This window comes from Leucoraja erinacea, chromosome 22, assembly GCF_028641065.1.
Source record: "Leucoraja erinacea ecotype New England chromosome 22, Leri_hhj_1, whole genome shotgun sequence".
In the NCBI taxonomy this organism is placed as follows: Eukaryota; Metazoa; Chordata; class Chondrichthyes; order Rajiformes; family Rajidae; genus Leucoraja; species Leucoraja erinaceus.
The window spans coordinates 27,005,362-27,024,988 of NC_073398.1; the positions used below are offsets into that span (position 1 = coordinate 27,005,362).

The window sequence follows — 19,627 nt, forward strand, 5'->3', positions numbered from 1 at the left end:
GCGCCAATTGGTACAGTGAAATTTGGGTTACTATACAGCCATACGAATAGAAACGGAACACAACACACGATAGACTTTAACATAAACATCCCCACACAGCGGAATCAAAGTTTCCCACTGTGGGAAGGCACCAAAGTTCAGTCGTCCTCCTCTTTGTTGTTCACCCGTGGTCGGGGCCTCACGAGCCCTCTGCAGTTGCCGCTACGGGCGGCCCGATGTTCAGGCCCTCTCGCCGGGATGACGGAACTCCGACGTCAGAACGGAAAAACATTCTCAGTGGCTTGGATTTCCGAATCGGCCACTTCTTACCGGAGACTGGCTCCTGAAGTCCACAGGCCAAGCTGGGCGAAGGTTCACACTGGCGGCTCTCGGCAAAGGGATCCCAGGACTTCACGATGTTGATGTCAGCGCCACTCACAGCTGGAAGCTCCGCCATAGCAATGCTCCAGTTGGATTAGATAACAAAAAAAACCTCCAAGAACTGACTGGGGTCAGGTTGGCTTTAGCCATGATCTCGTCATTAAAAAAAGTAACACTCAGGGAATTCAGGTTTCAAGTCAAACCTTTCCTAACTGCATATTGTGAAAGCTAAAGTAGTTGGTAACATGATACAATTTGAGCTATAACTTGCAGATTGGCAATACTTCAGTACCGACCTCCACTCCAAATATTCAGCCCTTCAATAGGTCTGATATTGAAAGATTTCCTTCCTGTAACCAGGTTTTCTTTCTTCTCACCCTCCCCCAAATGTTCCATGAAAACAAGTTAGTCTACTTTACGTTGGTAAGAAAGCTCTGAAAGGGTACATTGTGACCAGCCCATTGCATTTAAAAGGAGTGGTCTATCTTGGCCTATAGGATCTTTGGTCCTGCCAGTGTATCACATGAAAAGCAAATAGATGAGATGCCTGAAGGCCAATGTTGAACTGAATTACTGAGAGGGTTAACATGTTTAGCTAGCACTGGCAGCAGACACTAGATGCCAAAGAGGAATGCAGGAATCAGAGGAACCATTGAGGTTTAATCCATCATCCAAATAAGATCTAATTGGTCCTTGAGCTCTTAATAGTTTTGTTTTAAGCATAAATCAATGTCAGAAATACAAGCGACAAGGCAATTAACTACTGTTTATAGTAGAAAATTAAAATCAAGCAAAATCGTTTGTGAATCACTATCCAGTTTTTCTCTATCTCCCCACAGTTCTCTTACTAACTTGAAAATGCCGATTGAATAAATCTTATAAATTCCATTTTCTGTAACAAAGAGAAAACGTTTCAATTTGCAGCATTGGTGTTTAGAATGTCAAATGATAAATTGTACCCATGCTGTATGACTCTATTACAGTAATGGCCCAACTCCCCAAGTAATCTATTGGCAATAAAATGCAATGGGATGTGCAAGGACATAAAAGGAGTATGTAAATGAAAGTGTCCCGTGACAATATTTTGGGCTTAGCGATCCATTGAGCAGCTATGTTTACACTTCCCTCACCTGGTGACTTGTTTATGGAAGTCTGTCAACTGTTTGTGTGTCACCGTGACAGCACCGCCTGCCGTTTCCTTAGGTAATGACTTGAGTGATATTTCCAACCATCTGCAAAATGTCTGGAAAGAAACAAAAGCAATGACCAAAAGTTTACAGAACCAAACAAAAAGGCAACCAATCTATGGGGTGAATCCGATTTACACAATGTCTACATTTCAAAGACAGGAGTTCATGGTTTTATTACAGATGATTGGGTACACGATTTACAAAGGAACATGCAGCACTTCAATAAATCTAGCCTATATGAGGAAGGGAAATTGTAGATAGACTGTCACATATTACACATACTCAGTACACATTGTCAATGATATAATCACACACACAAGCCCATTCTCACACACAGATACGTGTGTGGGGGGGGGAGGATAGTTTTACGAAACACATTCCATAGAAACATCGTCAGATAATTTCTCTCCACTGATGCTGCCTGACACACTTAGTTCCCCCAGCATTTTGTTCTTTAAGTGACACCATTACCCTGACAAAAAGCAATCCTGCCCCTTGACCCTGTAAACACCTAATACTTGTGAGCTTCATTAGCCCATTGACAGGTAGAAAAGCTAACTGAAATTATATTTGGCAACTTCCCATGCTGTATTTATGTAATGAATTAAGAACCAAATGCACAATGAAACTGAATGTTTTACATTTTATTCCTTGATTCTGCAAGACAATAATGGCTCAAATTTCCAGTCGTTTAGTACAATCTTTTGCAAGCGAGTCCCTTTACTCTTGAGTTGTTTACTTAATGCATGGCAGATAATTTGGCTGATAATGCATAGCAGTGGCACAGCTAGTAGTGGGTTTGATCCTGACCTTGGGTGCTATCAGTGTGGCGTTTGCACATTCTCCGTGTGACCACGTGGGTTTCCTCCGGTGCTCAGTTTCCTCCCACATCCAAAGATCTGCGGGACTGTACATTGCCCCAAGTGTGTAGGGAGTTGGTGTGAAAAAGGGATATACAACTAATACGAGTGGGTTGGGGCGGACTCAGTGGGCTGTATCATTCAATCAATTCAATTTAGAAAGCTCTACAGTTAAATCGCAACAAGGAAGCATTTAATGTTTAAAATTTGACTGTCATTGCATCTCCAGAATCAATATGTCAACACCTTCCTCTCACCTCATTTAATCTCATGATACGGCTGGAGGTCACTCAGCCTACCCTCACTTTTCTTGTAATTCTCCATTTCCCTTCAACCTACAGTATTCTCTTTCACATATACATCAACTCTTCTTCTGCCCACCTATATGGGGGGTAATTTACACTAGCAGTTAGTTAACAACCGGCACAGTGGGAGGGGAGGCCTAGGAGAATGTACAAACTTCACAGGACAGCAACCAAGTCAGGATTGAACGCAGGCTGTTAGATCTGTTTTTCAAAGACCTTAGCTGGGATTGGATTGTAGGTCCTCTTAAAAGTTGAAACGACAAATTTACTCCCCAAACCATTTGTAAAACCAAACCTAGAGGCCAGCAAAGCCATGTCCATTACCAGGTGTGAGAGAAAGGAACATTTTTTAGTAAACCAGACACTCGCCTGAAAAGACGAACTTCACAATTAAAAAAATTGAATTATGCAAAATTGCCCCAATTGAGCAAGCATCTAGTTATGTGAAGAGACCAGAGGAGTTAAACATAGAAAATAGGAGCAGGAGTAGGCCATTCGGCCCTTCGAGCCTACACCGCCATTCAATATGATCATGGCTGATCATCCAACTCAGTATCCTGTACCTGCCTTCTCTCCATACCTCCTGATCCCTTTAGCCACAAGAGCCACATCTAACTCCCTCTTAAATATAGCCAATGAACTGGCCTCAACTACCTTCTGTGGCAGAGAATTCCAGAGATTCACCACTCTCTGTGTGAAAAATGTTTTCCTCATCTCGGTCCTAAAAGATTTTCCCCTTATCCTTAAACTGTGACCCCTTGTTCTGGACTTCCCCAACATCGGGAACAATCTTCCTGCATCTAGCCTGTCCAACCCCTTAAGAATTTTGTAAGTTTCTATAAGATCCCCCCTCAATCTTCTAAATTCTAGCGAGTACAAGCCGAGTCTATCCAGTCTTTCTTCATATGAAAGTCCTGACTTCCCAGGAATCAGTCTGGTGAACCTTCTCTGTCAAGAATGTCAAGATGGCAAGAATGTCTTTCCTCAGATTAGGAGACCAAAACTGTACGCAATACTCCAGGTGTGGTCTCACCAAGACCCTGTACAACTGCAGTAGAACCTCCCTGCTCCTATACTCAAATCCTTTTGCTATGAATGCTAACATACCATTCGCTTTTTTCACTACCTGCTGCACCTGCATGCCTACTTTTAATGACTGGTGTACCATGACACCCAGGTCTCGTTGCATCTCCCCTTTTCCTAATCAGCTACCATTCAGATAATACATTATTTTTTTTCTCTACCCGGCTGCCCAAGACGGATATTAAGATCATCATCTGAAGCGCTGGAGGGAGGAGGAAGATATATGCAGCAAGGAAGATCAGCATCCAGAGAGACAGGTTTAAGGTAATTGGGAGAATGTTTTTTAATGCATTTGACTGTTCTGATCAGAACACACAGCCTGCATAGTTATTGGACACAGATGCAATTGTAACTTGGAAAGGGAAACTGGATATATATCAGGAGAGAAAAGATTTGCCGAAATATAGGGAAGAGCCAAAATTGAGACAAAATGAGTATGGAGTGTCAAATAGCATTGTCCGGTGCTGTACAAACTTCTGCAACAATACAATCTTACTTGAATGAGACACAAAGAACCAAATATGTTAGAATGTTGAGTAAAAAATAAAGTTTTGGAGTACCTCAGCAGGTAAGGCAACATCTGTGGAGGGAATGGATACTGAAGAATGTCCCGGACCCAAAATGTCGCCTATCCATTCACTCCACCAATGCTGCCTGACCCACTGAGTTTCTCCAACTCTATGTTTTATTCAATCTTATTTGACGGTTACCCTCAAGGCTAGTAAGTGAATAGGAAAAAGTTACCCACCATCACCCGTACCTACCCTGCGCAACCCCAATCCTCACCCCCATTCCAATGTCAAGTTAGAAAGTTTATTAGATTCAACGGAAACCTTACCACTCTGTCAATTTGCATTATTTCCCATATAACTTCAGCTAGATCCGGCAAAGTATATGGGGGAAGGCAGAAGCACACAGCTTGGAGCAGCTGGTTGACTAACTGCTGTCCGTGCTGGGTCATCACCTGCTTGATCAGACCCTCTCGCAGTTCAAAGTCATCCTCATGCTGTGGAAACAAGATTTGTTATTTTAGTTTGTTCAGGCCCTCAGTCTGAATTGAGATCATCTTATAGCTATGCACACACCCAAAAGCTCTTTTTAAATTGTGAATTATACTTTTGGGCCTAATTCCCACATTACAACATAGTAAACAAGGCTTGAGAGCAGGTCACTTAATCAGGAATTGGCTCCGAGGACACCAAGCTCGGTTTTATAAAACCTCTTAAGATGAATGGGTGTGTGGAGGTGGGAATGTGGAATGAGCTGCCTAAGGAAGTTTTAGAGGAGGGTACAATTACAATTTAAAAGGCACTTTGAAAAGGTTCATGGATAGGAAAGGTTTGGAGGGATATGGGCCAGGCAAGTGTGACTAGCTCAATAACACAACTTGACAGCATGGACCACCTAGGCCGAAGGGCCTGTTTGCGTGCTGAATGACGATGAATAATGGGAGAGCAGTTTTTTTTTTAAACTTACTTTTCTGCATGAGGGCACTACTGGCAAAGCCTGCATATATTTTTCATCTCTCTTGTCCTTGAGAAGGTAGCAGTCAGACACCTTTTCAACCTCTGAAGTCCTTCAGTGTAGGAATTTCCATGGTGCTGTCGAACCGAGCAATTCAAGATTTGGCCTCAGCGACAACAAAGAAAGCCATATATTGCCGAGTCCAGATAATGTGCAACTTGTAGGAAAGCTGCAGATGGTAGTTAAGATGGGGTTAAGATGTGCCTGCTATTCTGACCCTTCTTGGTGATGGGGAATGAATATTTGTGAGGGCAACAGCCCAGTAGCCTTGAAGAGAAAATGCTGTGCATTTTGCAGATGGTATGGATGGTAGTTCAGTTTAGTGTAGAAATACAGGGCGGAAACAAGCCCTTCGGCCCATCGAGTCCGCGCAGAACAACAATCCCCACATTAACACTATCCTACTCGCACTAGGGGCATTTGTTTTACATTTACGCCAATTAACGTGCAAACCTGGACATCTTCTGAGGAAACGAAGATCCTGGAGAAAATCCACGCAGATCATGGTGAGAACGTACAAACTCCGTACAGACAGCACCCATAGTCAGGATCAAACCCGGGCCTCTGGCGCTGTACGGCAGTAGCTCTACCGCTACACTACTGTGCCGCCCCACAGGTATGGAAGATGTGAATACACCAGGCAATGAGGGGACATTCGTCTGGACACTGGGAAAATTCTCTTTTCCAACAATGTCATGGGGTCTCTCTCCTGAATAGGCAATCAGACATTACTTTGCTCAAGGGAGCGGATTTCTTTTCATGATATAGCCCTGGAGAAAGTCTTGAATCCATAACCTGATGTACACTGCTAAATCCAATGAGCATCCCCATCATGTATCAGTAATCCACAGTTTGAGAAATCAAATCCAACTTACATCTTTAGCAACCCCTGTGTGGATAAGATCCCGCAGGAATTTCATGATACTGCAGTTAGCGTCCCGGTGGTCGAGGATGACAGCTGCGATAGCACAGTTTAAGATATGAATGATGATCTGACTTTGGAGGAGTGTAGTTGGGCTCCGCTGAATAAACCTACATAGGATGAGAAAAAGTGAACTCGAGAGGTATTGGCAGTGAAGTATTTTGGACATCAAAATATAAGGTGGTGTACACACAGTGGAGACGTTACACATAAAAAACCTTTACACGGATGTGGTTATCCTCATCAGAAAATACTGAAGTTGGGGCAGTTTTCATTACCAAACAGATGACCTAATGGGTATGCACAGATTTATTCCTAATGGGAATAAATATCAAAAATAATTTACTAGTGCAGACATGGAGATTGTATTGTTAGTTGTGGGGCAGACTAACACTAGGAGAAACAAATAAGGAAGCCACTAAAAAAAAAATCTAATTTTAAAAAGCCACAGGAGAAATTCTCAGGAGTGGATGTCATTCTCCTGTCATTAGAGTTTGTAGCAGTCAGGATGAACGGCACAGATGCATTTCAGTGGAAAATTGTAAAAGAGATTTGAATTTGGATTTACTTAAACTATTTAAATACTTACAGAACAGCAGTTTTACTCGGCCATAGCAGTCCGTGCTGTTAAAGGAAGGAAGATCGCAATGGACTTGCTGGGGTAAGATACCTTCCTAAAGAAGGTCGGTGAACGTGCAGCAAGCAAATACTGAAACAAGGCCATTGTTCCATGAAAACCAACACATTCACTTTCACGCAAGAAGCTCTCTATGTACCTGGTTGCCAGGCGGAAAAGATCGTCCACTGTGTCTGGATGATCCCGAAGGCCATTTGGTTGTTCAAGCAGCTGGAAGGTTGGCATACACAAAGCCTGCAAAGACAATGAATAGATAAAGCTAATTGCTTGATGCCTGCCCCGAAGGATGGCCTGGCACCAGCATTGTCATCTGCGTTATCTTTTTCAACTTAGAAAAAAACCCAAGGATACCATCTCAGCGTGCCACCCTGTCCATTCACCTTAACCCCACATGCAATACACAAGCATGGACAGGCTACCTGACCGCAGAAGTGGCAATAGAGTCCAATCTGTCCTTTGCTGATGCATCTCCCTGCAAAGAACCCTGGACTGTAATTGCAAGTTGGAATGCTAGACACTATTTTCTTTTCATTTCAAATCAAAAATCATCTTTTCTGATCCCTCCATGAAAGATCAGCTTCCTTGGCACCACCCAGAATTGAACAGTATCCTCTGGACTGTTGTCTCAATACAATTCCTGGCATTGTGCCTTTATGTTAATAATGTTAACTATAAAACCCAGCACCAAGTATTCACCTATTAGAAGGTCATCTTGTGCTTTGTGTGTATATATTTTGTTTAAACATTGAGTGTTTATAATGGATTTCCTTCGTTACATTACCAGGGCTGACTGTAATGTTTAAACAGCACCAATGCTGCATCACCAATAACCTTAAACCACTATCACTATCAAATAACGATTCCATCCATTCTACAATTTGTTGATCCGGGAGAAACTGTATGCTAGGCAAGAAACTAACTGTTCTGCCAGAAGCTTCCCAGTAAGTCGTCAGTCAAATTTTCACAGCTTTGTAATTCTGCAGCCTGGCAGAGGCAGTGCTTAAAGCATGATTATCAGGAACCCACTCCAACAAAATATTAAACACTCACTCCTGTAAGCAACCCTAAGATGACTTACATTGGACATTTCACAATAGTACCAACATCCATAGTGATTTTAACATAGCATAATGGCCCACGGGTGGTGGGGACACTACGAGACAGCTGCCCTTCCAGCAGCGTGTTTGTTATTTCTACTTTTATTGGGGGGTTTTTGGTGTGTCTAGTGTTAGTTTGGGTGTCTCACGGTATGTCTTATGTGGGGGGTGGTGGGGAGGGGTAAGGGGGAATCCACTTTCGGCTGCCTCCTCCACAGAGAGGTGACTTTTTCCATGTCGCCTCCCTCGCAGCCTAACACCATGGATTGGTGCGACCTTTCCTGGAGTCGGGCCAGGAGCATCGGCAGCAGGCGCAGCGTGGACTTTCCATTGCGGAGCGGGCGAACTCTTGTCAGGGGTTACCGGAGAGGAGTGTTCCGATCGCGGGCTTGGTGACTTTGGCACCGTGGGGACTGTGGTCCGCATAGCTTCTAGCTGCGGGCGTGGAGTGGACTTACCATCCAGAGCCTGGTATTCCTTGCTGGGGATCGCCGAGAAGTGCTCCGAAGTGCTCCGACCGACGGCTTGTGGCCTATAACATCCTGAAGCCGCGGACTCCGGTAAGAAACTGCCGATTCGGGACCTCCAAGCCACGGAGTGTGTTCCACCGCCTGTACATCGGGCCATCTGTAGCGGCAACTGCGGAGGGTATATGGTCCCGACCACGGGTGAACAAAGGAGGAGGACTGGCTGAACTTTGTTGCCTTCCATCACAGTAAAGATTGCTGTGGTGGATGTTTGTGTTAAATTTTTATTGTGTATTGTGTGTTCTTTTTAAGTGTATCGCTGCTAGCAAAATCATTTCACTGCATGTGATGTGCATATGACGAATAAAATTGACTTTGACAAAGGGCATCATGACCTATACTACAACCAAAGAAAGGTCAACATTGAATAAAGGAATGAGGTAACTCTGGTTGAAAATGTAAATTTCACATAATGCTGCAGGTGCCAGGGGTGGGGGTGGGGGCAGGAGAGGAGGGGGTGTGCTTGATGGAATTTATAGAGGTTAGCCCCAGTGCAGTTAAAAGCTCAGTGCCAGTGGTGCAATTACCGGAATTCACTATAAGTGCACAGTGCCCAGATCAAGCATGTATCAAAAGCAATTCTAAAATGCACTGCATCCTGATGCTCTCAAACAATTCCTTCAGTACATTGAGTTGAGTCCTATTTTGGCACGAGACTGTTGCTTCTTACCTGCACCATGTCCAGTAGTCCCTGCCGGCATCCGTCTTCCATTCCATACTCATCAACCAGAATACTGCCAAGGTAGAGAAAGCAGGAATGTGGGTGCACGCGATACACATTCACCATCTACACAGAAAGAGATGGGAGAATAAGAGAGATGAGAACAAACACTACTATTCCCACACCATTCGCGTAGCGCCTGTGATAATGAGCAACACTAGATTACTATTTCTTACCCCAAGTGTCACAATCAGTTGTAAATATTTTAATTTAAAAATCACTTTACTAAGAAACTAAAAAACCACAATAGAGCAACGTTCCACCATAATGTATCTGCAAAAGCTCTCTGCTACCTTTCAAAATAGGTAATATTTTTTTTCTTTAAAACAAACAGAAGAGTGAATTGAGTTTAAAAAACCTGAAAATAAAATAAAAATTGTATCAGTACAAGTGGCAATGTAGTTGTAAAGATTGTCATTAGGAGAAGGAATCTGTCATCCTAACTTACTCCAAAGCACAAGACATCAGTGGCAGTGACAGATACCCTAACAAGATGCTCAAACCCACCACACGATTGGCAGCCCCGCCAAGTCAGTGTGTTTTTTCTTCTTTTTAAATTTTTTTTAAGCGTGTGTTAAAAGTCTGTGTAAATCTTCTCCGGTTTATTTTATGTGGGTCGAGGGGTCGGGGGAAACTTTTTTTTCAGTTTCTTACCTTGCCGGAGATGTGATTAATTTTCATATTGCATCTCCGGGCGCTCTGCGGCCTACCATCGATGGAGTTGGAGGCCTCCTCGGACTGACTTTGGGCGTCAATGCGGTGCGTGGACTTACATTAGAGCCGATCCCTTGCCTGGGATCGCTCCAACCGTGGCCTGCGGACTTACCATCAAGAGCTCGCAGTCTCGGGAGAGGCTAGGCGTGAAGCTCCAACGACGCAGAGGGTCGACCAGTCCCAACCCGGGGTCCGATCGCCGGCGCAGGGGAGCTGACACCCCCCCCCCCCCCACCTGCTACGCAAGAGTTGATGCGAAGGGCCAAAACGCCGCTATCTATGGGAGTCAAGATCGCCCGGTCAACGGAGAGCTAACGGAAGAGATATGAACTTTTTTTTCGCCTTCCATCACAGTGAGGAATGCGGAGGAGTCACTATGGTGGATGTTTATGTTAAAATGTATTTTGTGTGTTCCGTTGCTTTTTATTTGTATGACTGACTTGGCAAATTAAATTCCTTGTATGTTGCCAAACATACTTGGCTAATAAAGTTTTATTGTGATTGATTAATTGGGAATTCAGGGCAGCTAGGAAAAGAGATCAAAGGATAACCTTGTTGGCAGTGGCTCCATCTGGAGATTTAATGTAAACAAATTTAGAAATGTGCTGCGATGTGGATAGGAGAGGTTAGGAAGTTGATAGGATAGGTTTAAGATTTTTTTTGTGTGATTTTTCAGTGATCTAATATAGTTCAAACAATAACCTAGATTGTAACTATTGTGTGAGCATTTTCTGAACACATGATTTAATTTGCAATACCTACCATAAATGACTGAGAAAAAGTATTCTTGCAATTTCAAAAAGTGTGGAGTTGAAAACTGCGCTCATTCCTGAATATCACAAAATATAACTCTCCTGCTGTTTTTCGTTTGAGTGACTGCCTTTTCCAGGTTCGACAGTAACGCGCTGTACAAAATTTGCCTGCAGCAGGATTTCCAAACTCACTTGTTTAAAAAAAAATGATAGTTCCTATTTACTATCAGAACAACTAAGTTTGACTAATTCTGCTTTCTATAAAACTTATTTCAAAGGCCACCACTTAGATTGCATTCTTTGCACTTATACAATATGTGACTTAATATACAGTCTTGTACATCAGCTGAAACATTTCCATCACAGTCGAGTCAACTTCACCGTCAACTTTCTAGCTTTGGGATTATTCCAGACTATTTTTTGTCATACCTCAGTTTGCCGAAACCTGCTGGATTATGGAGTCATTCAAACTCTCATTTTATGAACAGAAGATTTTAATCACTTATCGTCTCCCAACAGGAGCACGCAAAGTGGGCACAGACATTTGCCTGCATTGTGAGTTTTCCCCAATGTGCAGGCATTCAGAAACTCCACTCATCTTCAAAGAGATTCGCAGCATCACATGGCAAGAGCATCTGAATGTAGCCCTGAAATAATATGTGGACTTCATGTACAAAGAACATGCCTCTGACATATACTGTTCTTCATTTGGCTGTCCAGATCCCTCACACATCCAAAAATGTCAGTATCATATGGTATTACAGAGAGGACACAGCTATGATGTTCAGTAAATTTCACAATTGAGGTATCAATCCTGATGCTACTTATACAGATAGGATGAGGGCGATGGGCAATGTAGTTCTTGTGATTAAAAGATAGTGATATGACCTTTGGCTTATGGCATCAGAAGTTTCATCAGACAGATCATTTATAGTTTAGAAAGATGGGAGCATAATTTACTAATCTATGCTCAGCTGATTAAGAATATTGGGGGCAGAGAATGTTCTGGGTCTGGTCCTCCCCTATCAGTCAGCAACTCGAATAGACTGATATATTACTTTATTAAAACAAATCATATGCAAATATAAAGTAGTGCATTATTAATTATGGTGCCTGTGTCCTGCCATGCCAGGTTACATTCCATTGTCTGACTGCTGCAGAATGTTGCCTCTCCAACATCTGCAAAATACCACTTAGTGTTTTGAACAGAATTGTTTTATGTTACACTAATACCCTCTGGTGGCAGGCTTAAAATACTGCAAAAGAAGCATATTTCTAGATGTCACAGATTGGTGGATTCTTCAAGAAATTTGTTGAATCTGAATGAAGGACTGGGCATCACCTTGGTTGACCCATCTTGGACAGAAGGCAGAGCTACTTCAGGATCCTGACTGAGGAACGCCAATACTCCACCAGACATCATCTGATACATTTCCTCTAGACACGAGAGTCATGCAGCAGACACAGTATCCATATTTAGGCACAGCTGGAAAGATGGCAAACTGCTGGAATGAAGAATGTAACCCTCCCATTTCAAGGTCAGTCTTATCTTTGTTAACCCTCCCCATTTATTAGCAAGGGATTATCAATTTAAAAAAAAAAATCAAGGAGAATAATATCTCGATAAAACAGATAGCACCCACCAATGATCAAATTGTTAATTTGCTGCATTTAATTTTAATTTAGAGATACAGCGAGGAAACAGGCCCTTCGGCCCACTGAGTCTGAACTGACCAGCGATCCCCGAACATTAACATACTAACCCATACTAAGGACAATTGACCTTATACTAAGTTTACAATTGTGGGCGACAGATAGCACAATGGGCTAAGAGTTCGGCTGGCGACCGGAAGGTAGCCGGTTCAAATCCCGCTTGGAGTGCATACTGTCGTTGTGTCCTTGGGCAAGACACTTCACCCACCTTTGCCTGTAATGGAATGTACGGCGGCAGGCGCGGGCACACCGCGACGCCCTGTGTCTCCCTTTCAAGGGAGATGCTAAAAATGCATTTCGTATGTCTCTGTACTGTACACTGACAATGACAATAAATTGACTCATTTCAATCATTTCATTTCAATCCCAAGCCAATTAACCTACAAACCTGTACATCTTTGGAGTGTGGGATGAAACTGAAGATCTCGGTGAAAACCCACACGGTCACGGGGAGAACGTACAAACTCTGTACAGACAACACCCGTAGTCGGGTTCAAACCCGTAACTTTGACGCAGCAAGCACCGTAAGGCATCAACTCTACCGCTGTGCCATCGTGCCGCCCTTGTTAAGAAGTGTCAGATGAAATTCCTCACCATAGTACGGATAAGTTCCAACAGAAGCAGCTCAATCAGACTCTTCATTTTGAGAGCAGGATCAGAGCACTGTGAGCTAATGTGCGGTTCGTGACACATTTTCCCGATGTGCGTAGGGGTGTCTCATTTATGACCATTTGACAAACACTTTCATTGCATTTCATTGTTATCCTATCTTTGAAAAATGGTCTCCGATATCAATTCTTCATTATTATCGGGCTCAATGTAACATAGAAAATAGGTGCAGGAGTAGGCCATTCGGCCCTTCGAGCCTGCACAGCCATTCAATATGATCATGGATGATCATCCAACTCAGTATCCTGTACCTGCCTTCTCTCCATACTCCCTGATCCCTTTAGCCACAAGGGCCACGCCTAACTCCCTCTTAAATATAGCCAATGAACTGGCCTCAACTACCTTCTGTGGCAGAGAATTCCACAGATTCACCACTGTGTGAAAAATGTTTTTCTCATCATAACACAGATTATAACTCCTTTGTTATATGTGGAGAACAAAACAAAAGGGTTGATTTTTATCATCCGAGCATCTTACTATCTTTCCTTCTATAAACGAGGATTAATACTGCGACTTTTCCATTAATTATATCTCTAAAGGGAATTGAGAAGTTAATCTACAAGGAATCTACAATTCTTCACGAGTCACCAATCAATCCCTGGCGTGGCATTGTAAACGTCAAAAAGGAAAGACAAAAGAGATCTCATGTCCTATTTCATGTTGGTCTGAAATGTTAACGGACTGAGACCAAATTACCCATGACTCGATAACATTGAGAAATTCAAGAAAGATGGGGAGAAAATATAGGAAACATTAATGATAGAAACTTTACCAAAATCAAGCTACTCACTGAAGAGGCAGATCCCCACTTACCCACCTTCTCACACAGTACCAGCATCACCAACAGACCCATCTTTAACAATGTCCCCTCTTCCTCTGCCCACCCACATCACATTAGAAGTGTGACAGCCCGACCTACCTGAGTAACTAGGGGCTGAAGTAATGCTGCAGAGCCTTTCCCCACACAACGCACAGCAAATCGTAAACATCGACAGCAGCGCTCCACGATTCGATTGTCCGCTTGGTGTTTGTTCAATGTTTCAGATAAGACGGGCCAGATCTTTATAAAACAAAAAGGAGGGGTGGGAAATAAACTGTATTTATAGAATAAACAAAAGAAAACCAAGTGCAAGGAGCTTGTTGATCCGCACCAGAGAGCCTCAAACGCATAAATAGAAGAACTAGGCTATACAGTCTGATATGCCATTCTTTAGCATCACAGCCTATAATCTCCTCAGCACCAGTATCCAACACTATTCCATAACCTTGATTCCTTTTAACATTCAAAAATCTACTGAATGTGTTTTGAATAAACACCATGCCTGAGTTTCTACAACTCTATGGGGTTATGGATTCCAGAAGGTTCATCAATATCTGAGTGAAGACTCCTCATCTTTGTCCTAAATGGTTTAGCTCTAACTTTGAAACTGCCTCCTACTTGAATTCCTCAGCCAATGGAAATATTTTTACCTTGCAGCTGGTTTTGAGTACTTTAAGTTTGTGGATTTTAATGACTTCTCCTTACATTTTTCTGAACTCTTGAATACAGTACCAGTCGACTCAATCTCCCCTCATAGGCCATCCTGAAACCAGACTATGAATGTTGTCTATGAAACTGACATTTTATTTTCATGCTAATGGACAATTAAGTCAGACCATGCCATTGACTATCTTACTCCAATAAGCTGGGGTCTAGAGAGACAAATAATTATCATGTGGGTGAATGATGGAGAAAGCTTGGATACAACAAAAAGGTGTGAATGGGTGAGTCGAGAGAAAAGTTGAGAAATGCAGCAAAGTGAAAGCGCAGCTGAAGTGGATTTAATAAAATTGATGCCGTTAACTCACCCCAGTCCGTAGCCAAGGAACACCAAGATCAGGTGCTGTCCCCATCAGCCAGGATTGAGGTGAGAGATGCAGTAACAAATGTCTAACTGACCTGGAACTATCAGTAAGCATTTTTTGCCACCTTCCTATCCTTCATTTCTTGTGAATAAATAGACCTGTCAGGAAGGACCTCAATTGTCTTTCTCAAAGACCACAAAGCCAATGTGAAATCACAAATATTGCACAAAGCCAGTGCACATTCCCTCAAATGTGCTCAGGATTGTTCCTTTCACTCTGCCTTCTTACTGGTCTGATATCCAGATAAATTATCAAAAAACTGCTAGGCTGTTGCAATAATTGGATGACATGTTCATCAGGCATAGAAATACCTTGCAATTGTCCAAACCAAGCATAACAGAAGAGACTTAACCTAAAACGTCACCTTTAGTTTAGAAATACAGCATAGAAACAGGCTCTTCAGTCCACCAACAATCACCCATACATTGGTACTTTGTTATCCCAGTTTTGTATCCTACACATTGGGGGCAATTTAATCTCCACAGATGGTGCCCAACTCACTGAGTTACTATAGAACTGTGTGTCCTTTTTGGTAAATCTGCACCTGCAGTTCCTTGTATTTATAGCATCTTGCCTTTAGTTGGGGCACAGAGTATAAAACCTCAGTAAAGCCACATTTGGAGGATGCATAGGCATTGGAGAAAATGCAGATGATGTTTTATCAGGTTGTTGCTTAAATTGGAGTTAATTCGATACAAGGAGAGATTGGGGTAATTAGATTGTTTCTGCCGGAGCATCAGAGGATGAGCGGTGGCCTGATAAGTATAGAAAATTAAATTATGAAGGGCATAGATAGGTTTGATGGTCAGAGTCTTTTTCACAGTGGAAATATCAAATAAGTAGAGTGCGTTGATTAAGGTGAGTGGGGGAATTGAGAAATGGAGGCCTTTTTCCCCCCAAAACCTAAAGAGGTAGGTACCAGATACAGAGAGGTGGTAGAAGGAACTATGACAGCAATTAATTATTGGCATTCAGACACATAAACAGGCAGGGAATAGAGGGGTATCGACCACATGCAGGTAGATGGGATTAATTTAGATTAGTATTATGGTCAGCGCAAGCATGGTTGGTCCAAGGGTCTGTTCCTGCACTGTTCCACGTTCTAAAACTCTGAGTGAATGCCATACTGCATGTTTAAACAAGAAATATAGAATCTAACATTAAATGTAATCTTGATACCATTACCTATATCCCAAGAATAAAAATCAAATTAAGAGGCTACATTAACTGAGTCCTTCTTGAAAACGACAAGCGAGGCCCTTCTTGACAGCTGATTCACAAAATGCTGAGTCAAATAGGAAGGTTATGAAATATGATCCCTGGACATGCTGAGCTTGCTCAATCCCTAACTGGGAAATCAGGCGAGGCTCATGACTTTAAATGCCATTCTGCCTGCAGATAAGTGCATCAGTAATACCCATCTGGCCATCACCAGAGCTGTCTTCAGGAAAAGTGAATGGGGCAACGCTATCCCATTTTCCTGAATAATGTTCAAGGAATCCAAGTTATGCTAGATGCGGGAAGATTATTCCCGATGTTGGGGAAATCCAGAACAAGGGGTCACAGTTTAAGGATAAGAGGGAAGTCTTTTAGGACCGAGATGAGAAAATCATTTTTTACACCGAGAGTGGTGAATCTTTGGAATTCTCTGCCACAGAAGGTAGTTGAGGCCAGTTCATTGGCTATATTTAAGAGGGAGTTAGATATGGCTAAAGGGATCAGGGGGTATGGAGAGAAGGCAGGTTGGGATACTGAGTTGGATGATCAGCCATGATCATATTGAATGGCGGTGCAGGCTCGAAGGGCCGAATGGCTCAGCACTTCAACTCCCCCTCCCATTCCGAATACGACCTTTCTGTCCTGGGCCTCCTCCATTGCCAGAGTGAGTATCCCACCGCAAATTGGAGGAGCAGCGCCTCATATTTCGCTTGTGTAGTTTACACCCCAGCGGTATGAACATTGATTTCTCCAATTTCAGGTAGTCCTTCCTTTCTCCGTCCTTCCCCTCCCCTTCCCAGCTCTCCCACAGCCAACTGTCTCCACCTCTTCCCGCTCCCCCACCCCCACATCAGTCTGAAGAAGGGTCTTGACCCGAAACATCACCTATTCCTTCGCTCCATAGATGCTGCCTCACCCGCTGAGTTTCTCCAGCATTTTTGTCTACATTTGAATGATTCTATATCTCTCTACCATTCTGGATGATCTTTTACCTCAACATCACGTTCTTAGACTAATCCCCAACACCTATGTTTTTTGTACCTAATATTTGTGGCTAAATGCAGACAACCTTATTGAGAAGAGACATCCAAAGATTTAATTGCTACAGGTGAAGGCAATTCTTACCTTACTTCAAAATGGATGACCCTTTATTTTGAAGAGAGCAATGGTTCTCTACGTCTCAGCCAAATGAAATGTCAACTCCGCATTAACACCATGCCATACGTTTCGATAAGATCATCTCTCATCCAGCTAAATTCAAACGATTGGAGACCTAGTCTCCTTAATCCCAAACTCAACACCCAAGATATCAATTTGGTGAACATGCATTGCAGTCCCTTTATTGCAAGTACAACGTTCCTTCCATCGGGAAACTAGACCTTGCCACAGTATTCCATATACAGTCTTCCAAGGACAATTAGAGCAAGATGCAGCTACTGAAATTATTCTCCGCTTAAGAACATCACAGTCTGGATGAGGACTGCCCCTTCCTGCTTGCCATCAACATTGTGACAGAGGCTTTTCTTCTTGAACTGCTGCAATCCAAGTTATGATATGTTACCAAATAATGTTAGATAGGAAGTGAAATATGATGATAATGATAATAAGTAAAGAATGATGATCGAACAACCAAATGACCAAGTTGGCATAGTTTATCTCAAAGGTGAAGATTTTTCCATGCTGCTTTTTCCATTCTATATGGAGTTGTTGTTGATTTGAGAAGTGGGGTTGAAAAGTTGCTAATGGGCACCTACAGAGACATGGTGCACTGGTAATGGAGAGAATGGATTAAATGAATTAAACTGAAGCCCTTCAACTTTATCTGTCTGTTCTGCTACAGCACCTGCAAGACAGGCTCAAATTAAAGGCACCTGGCTCTGTGATGTTGATACAACCACAATTCAATGAAGGGAGGAAGACAAAAAACAAAACAAAATGAGCGTTGAACAACAGGCTCTCCTGCCAATTGATGAAGTAAATTCAAATGTGAGGTTTGACATGGTGGTGGTGGATGTGTGGGGTTAGAATGAAATGTCAAACAACCCAAAAACATATCCATACCCCAACAAACGACTCACCCATCAGTAGCACTGACTGTGCTGTTCTGACACATGCACTTACTTCATGTATCACCTTCTGACATGGATGCGTCTGTCCGTTTTCAACAATAGGATTTGTGTGTCTGAAATTGCAAACAAGTTAAATAATTATTAACATAACATTTTCATAAAAACATAGGTACGCAAAGTAACTCAAACTTGTTCCACCATTTAATGAGATAACAGCAAATACATGATTGATCAACGAGTAGATGACTATCCCAGCTTCCTCAATATCTTTGGTAAACAACTGATCAATTTTAGATATCAAGTCTACCAAACGACCTACCATCAGCTGCCATTCGAAAATATAGCTCTGAAAATCTACCAGACTATATATAGATGTTTCCCAACTTTGACCTGCCTGTAATTTTTTAAAGCACACACACTGATCTGAGACTCCACAGCTAACAAAAGAGTTTCTCTACTTAATATACTAGCTTCCAAAAGTATCTTAAAATATGTAATTTTACTTTGGAGTCACGTCAGTGACTACGTGAAGAACCCGCCAGGGCGCATGCGTGTCATATCGCTACACGCATTGCGAAACGACAGGCGGGGTGGAACAACGTTCCCCCGCAGCAGCAAGTTTAAAAGCCGGGACCGACAGGTAAGTGGTTACTCTGCGGTCTTTATTTTTCCCATACTGTTTCACAGATGGGGAAACGATGGACAAATCCAAAAAATCAACCAGAGCTGCGACAAAGCTGGCAGGGAAGGTCTGCAGGGTTGCGGGCAACCAGCAGCGGTCGGCGGCACAGGAATCACCCGTAATGGGATCAGCTGTGCCCGACTTAGCCCCGGCACCGGCCAGATCAACACCGCGGCCCAGCGGGAAGGCAAAATGAAAAACAGAGCCGTTGACTCTGAGGAGTCCGACTTTGAGGAGCCGCGAGCGGCCAGCGACCGTGCGCGCTGGAGCCGGATGGAGCGGCTCATGGAGCAAATGCTCCAACGTGACAGACTCCGGGAGATGGAGTCTAGCCACCGTGGGTCATATATAACACCCACAGCAGCACCTTACGTAGGGCTGCACAGTGCATCTCCCTCGTCAGAGGGGAGTACTGGGGGTCAATTCTGGGCTGACCCCGAAGAGGGGTTTGCTGAACAAACTACAAGTGTGCAGGGGGTGCAGGAAGGCGAAAATCTACTGGACATGGTGTCCAACTACATACAGCCGGATCAGACTGGACGGAACCTAGAACAGAATCTAGCTGCCAGCATTGATGTCCTGTCATTCAAGCAACTACAGGAACAGGCTGTGATGGACACCACTGCCAAATATCTGGCACCAGGAAATTGCATATCCCTGAATGTTCCAGTCGTGAATA

General features: G+C 43.1%; 1 protein-coding gene across 1 annotated transcript in view; it reads right to left on the reverse strand.

Moving 5' to 3' along the window:
- The window catches only part of tnpo3 (transportin 3), a 66,935-nt gene that overhangs the window by 5,729 nt on the left and 41,579 nt on the right, over positions 1-19,627 (reverse strand). The window contains exons 15-21 of the mRNA XM_055653284.1: positions 18,319-18,379; positions 13,994-14,134; positions 9,176-9,292; positions 7,021-7,115; positions 6,198-6,354; positions 4,637-4,804; positions 1,491-1,603 (exon numbers count right to left, since the gene is read on the reverse strand). Of these exons, the coding sequence (XP_055509259.1) occupies positions 1,491-1,603; positions 4,637-4,804; positions 6,198-6,354; positions 7,021-7,115; positions 9,176-9,292; positions 13,994-14,134; positions 18,319-18,379 (852 nt within the window). The remainder of the gene's footprint in view (positions 1-1,490; positions 1,604-4,636; positions 4,805-6,197; positions 6,355-7,020; positions 7,116-9,175; positions 9,293-13,993; positions 14,135-18,318; positions 18,380-19,627) is intronic.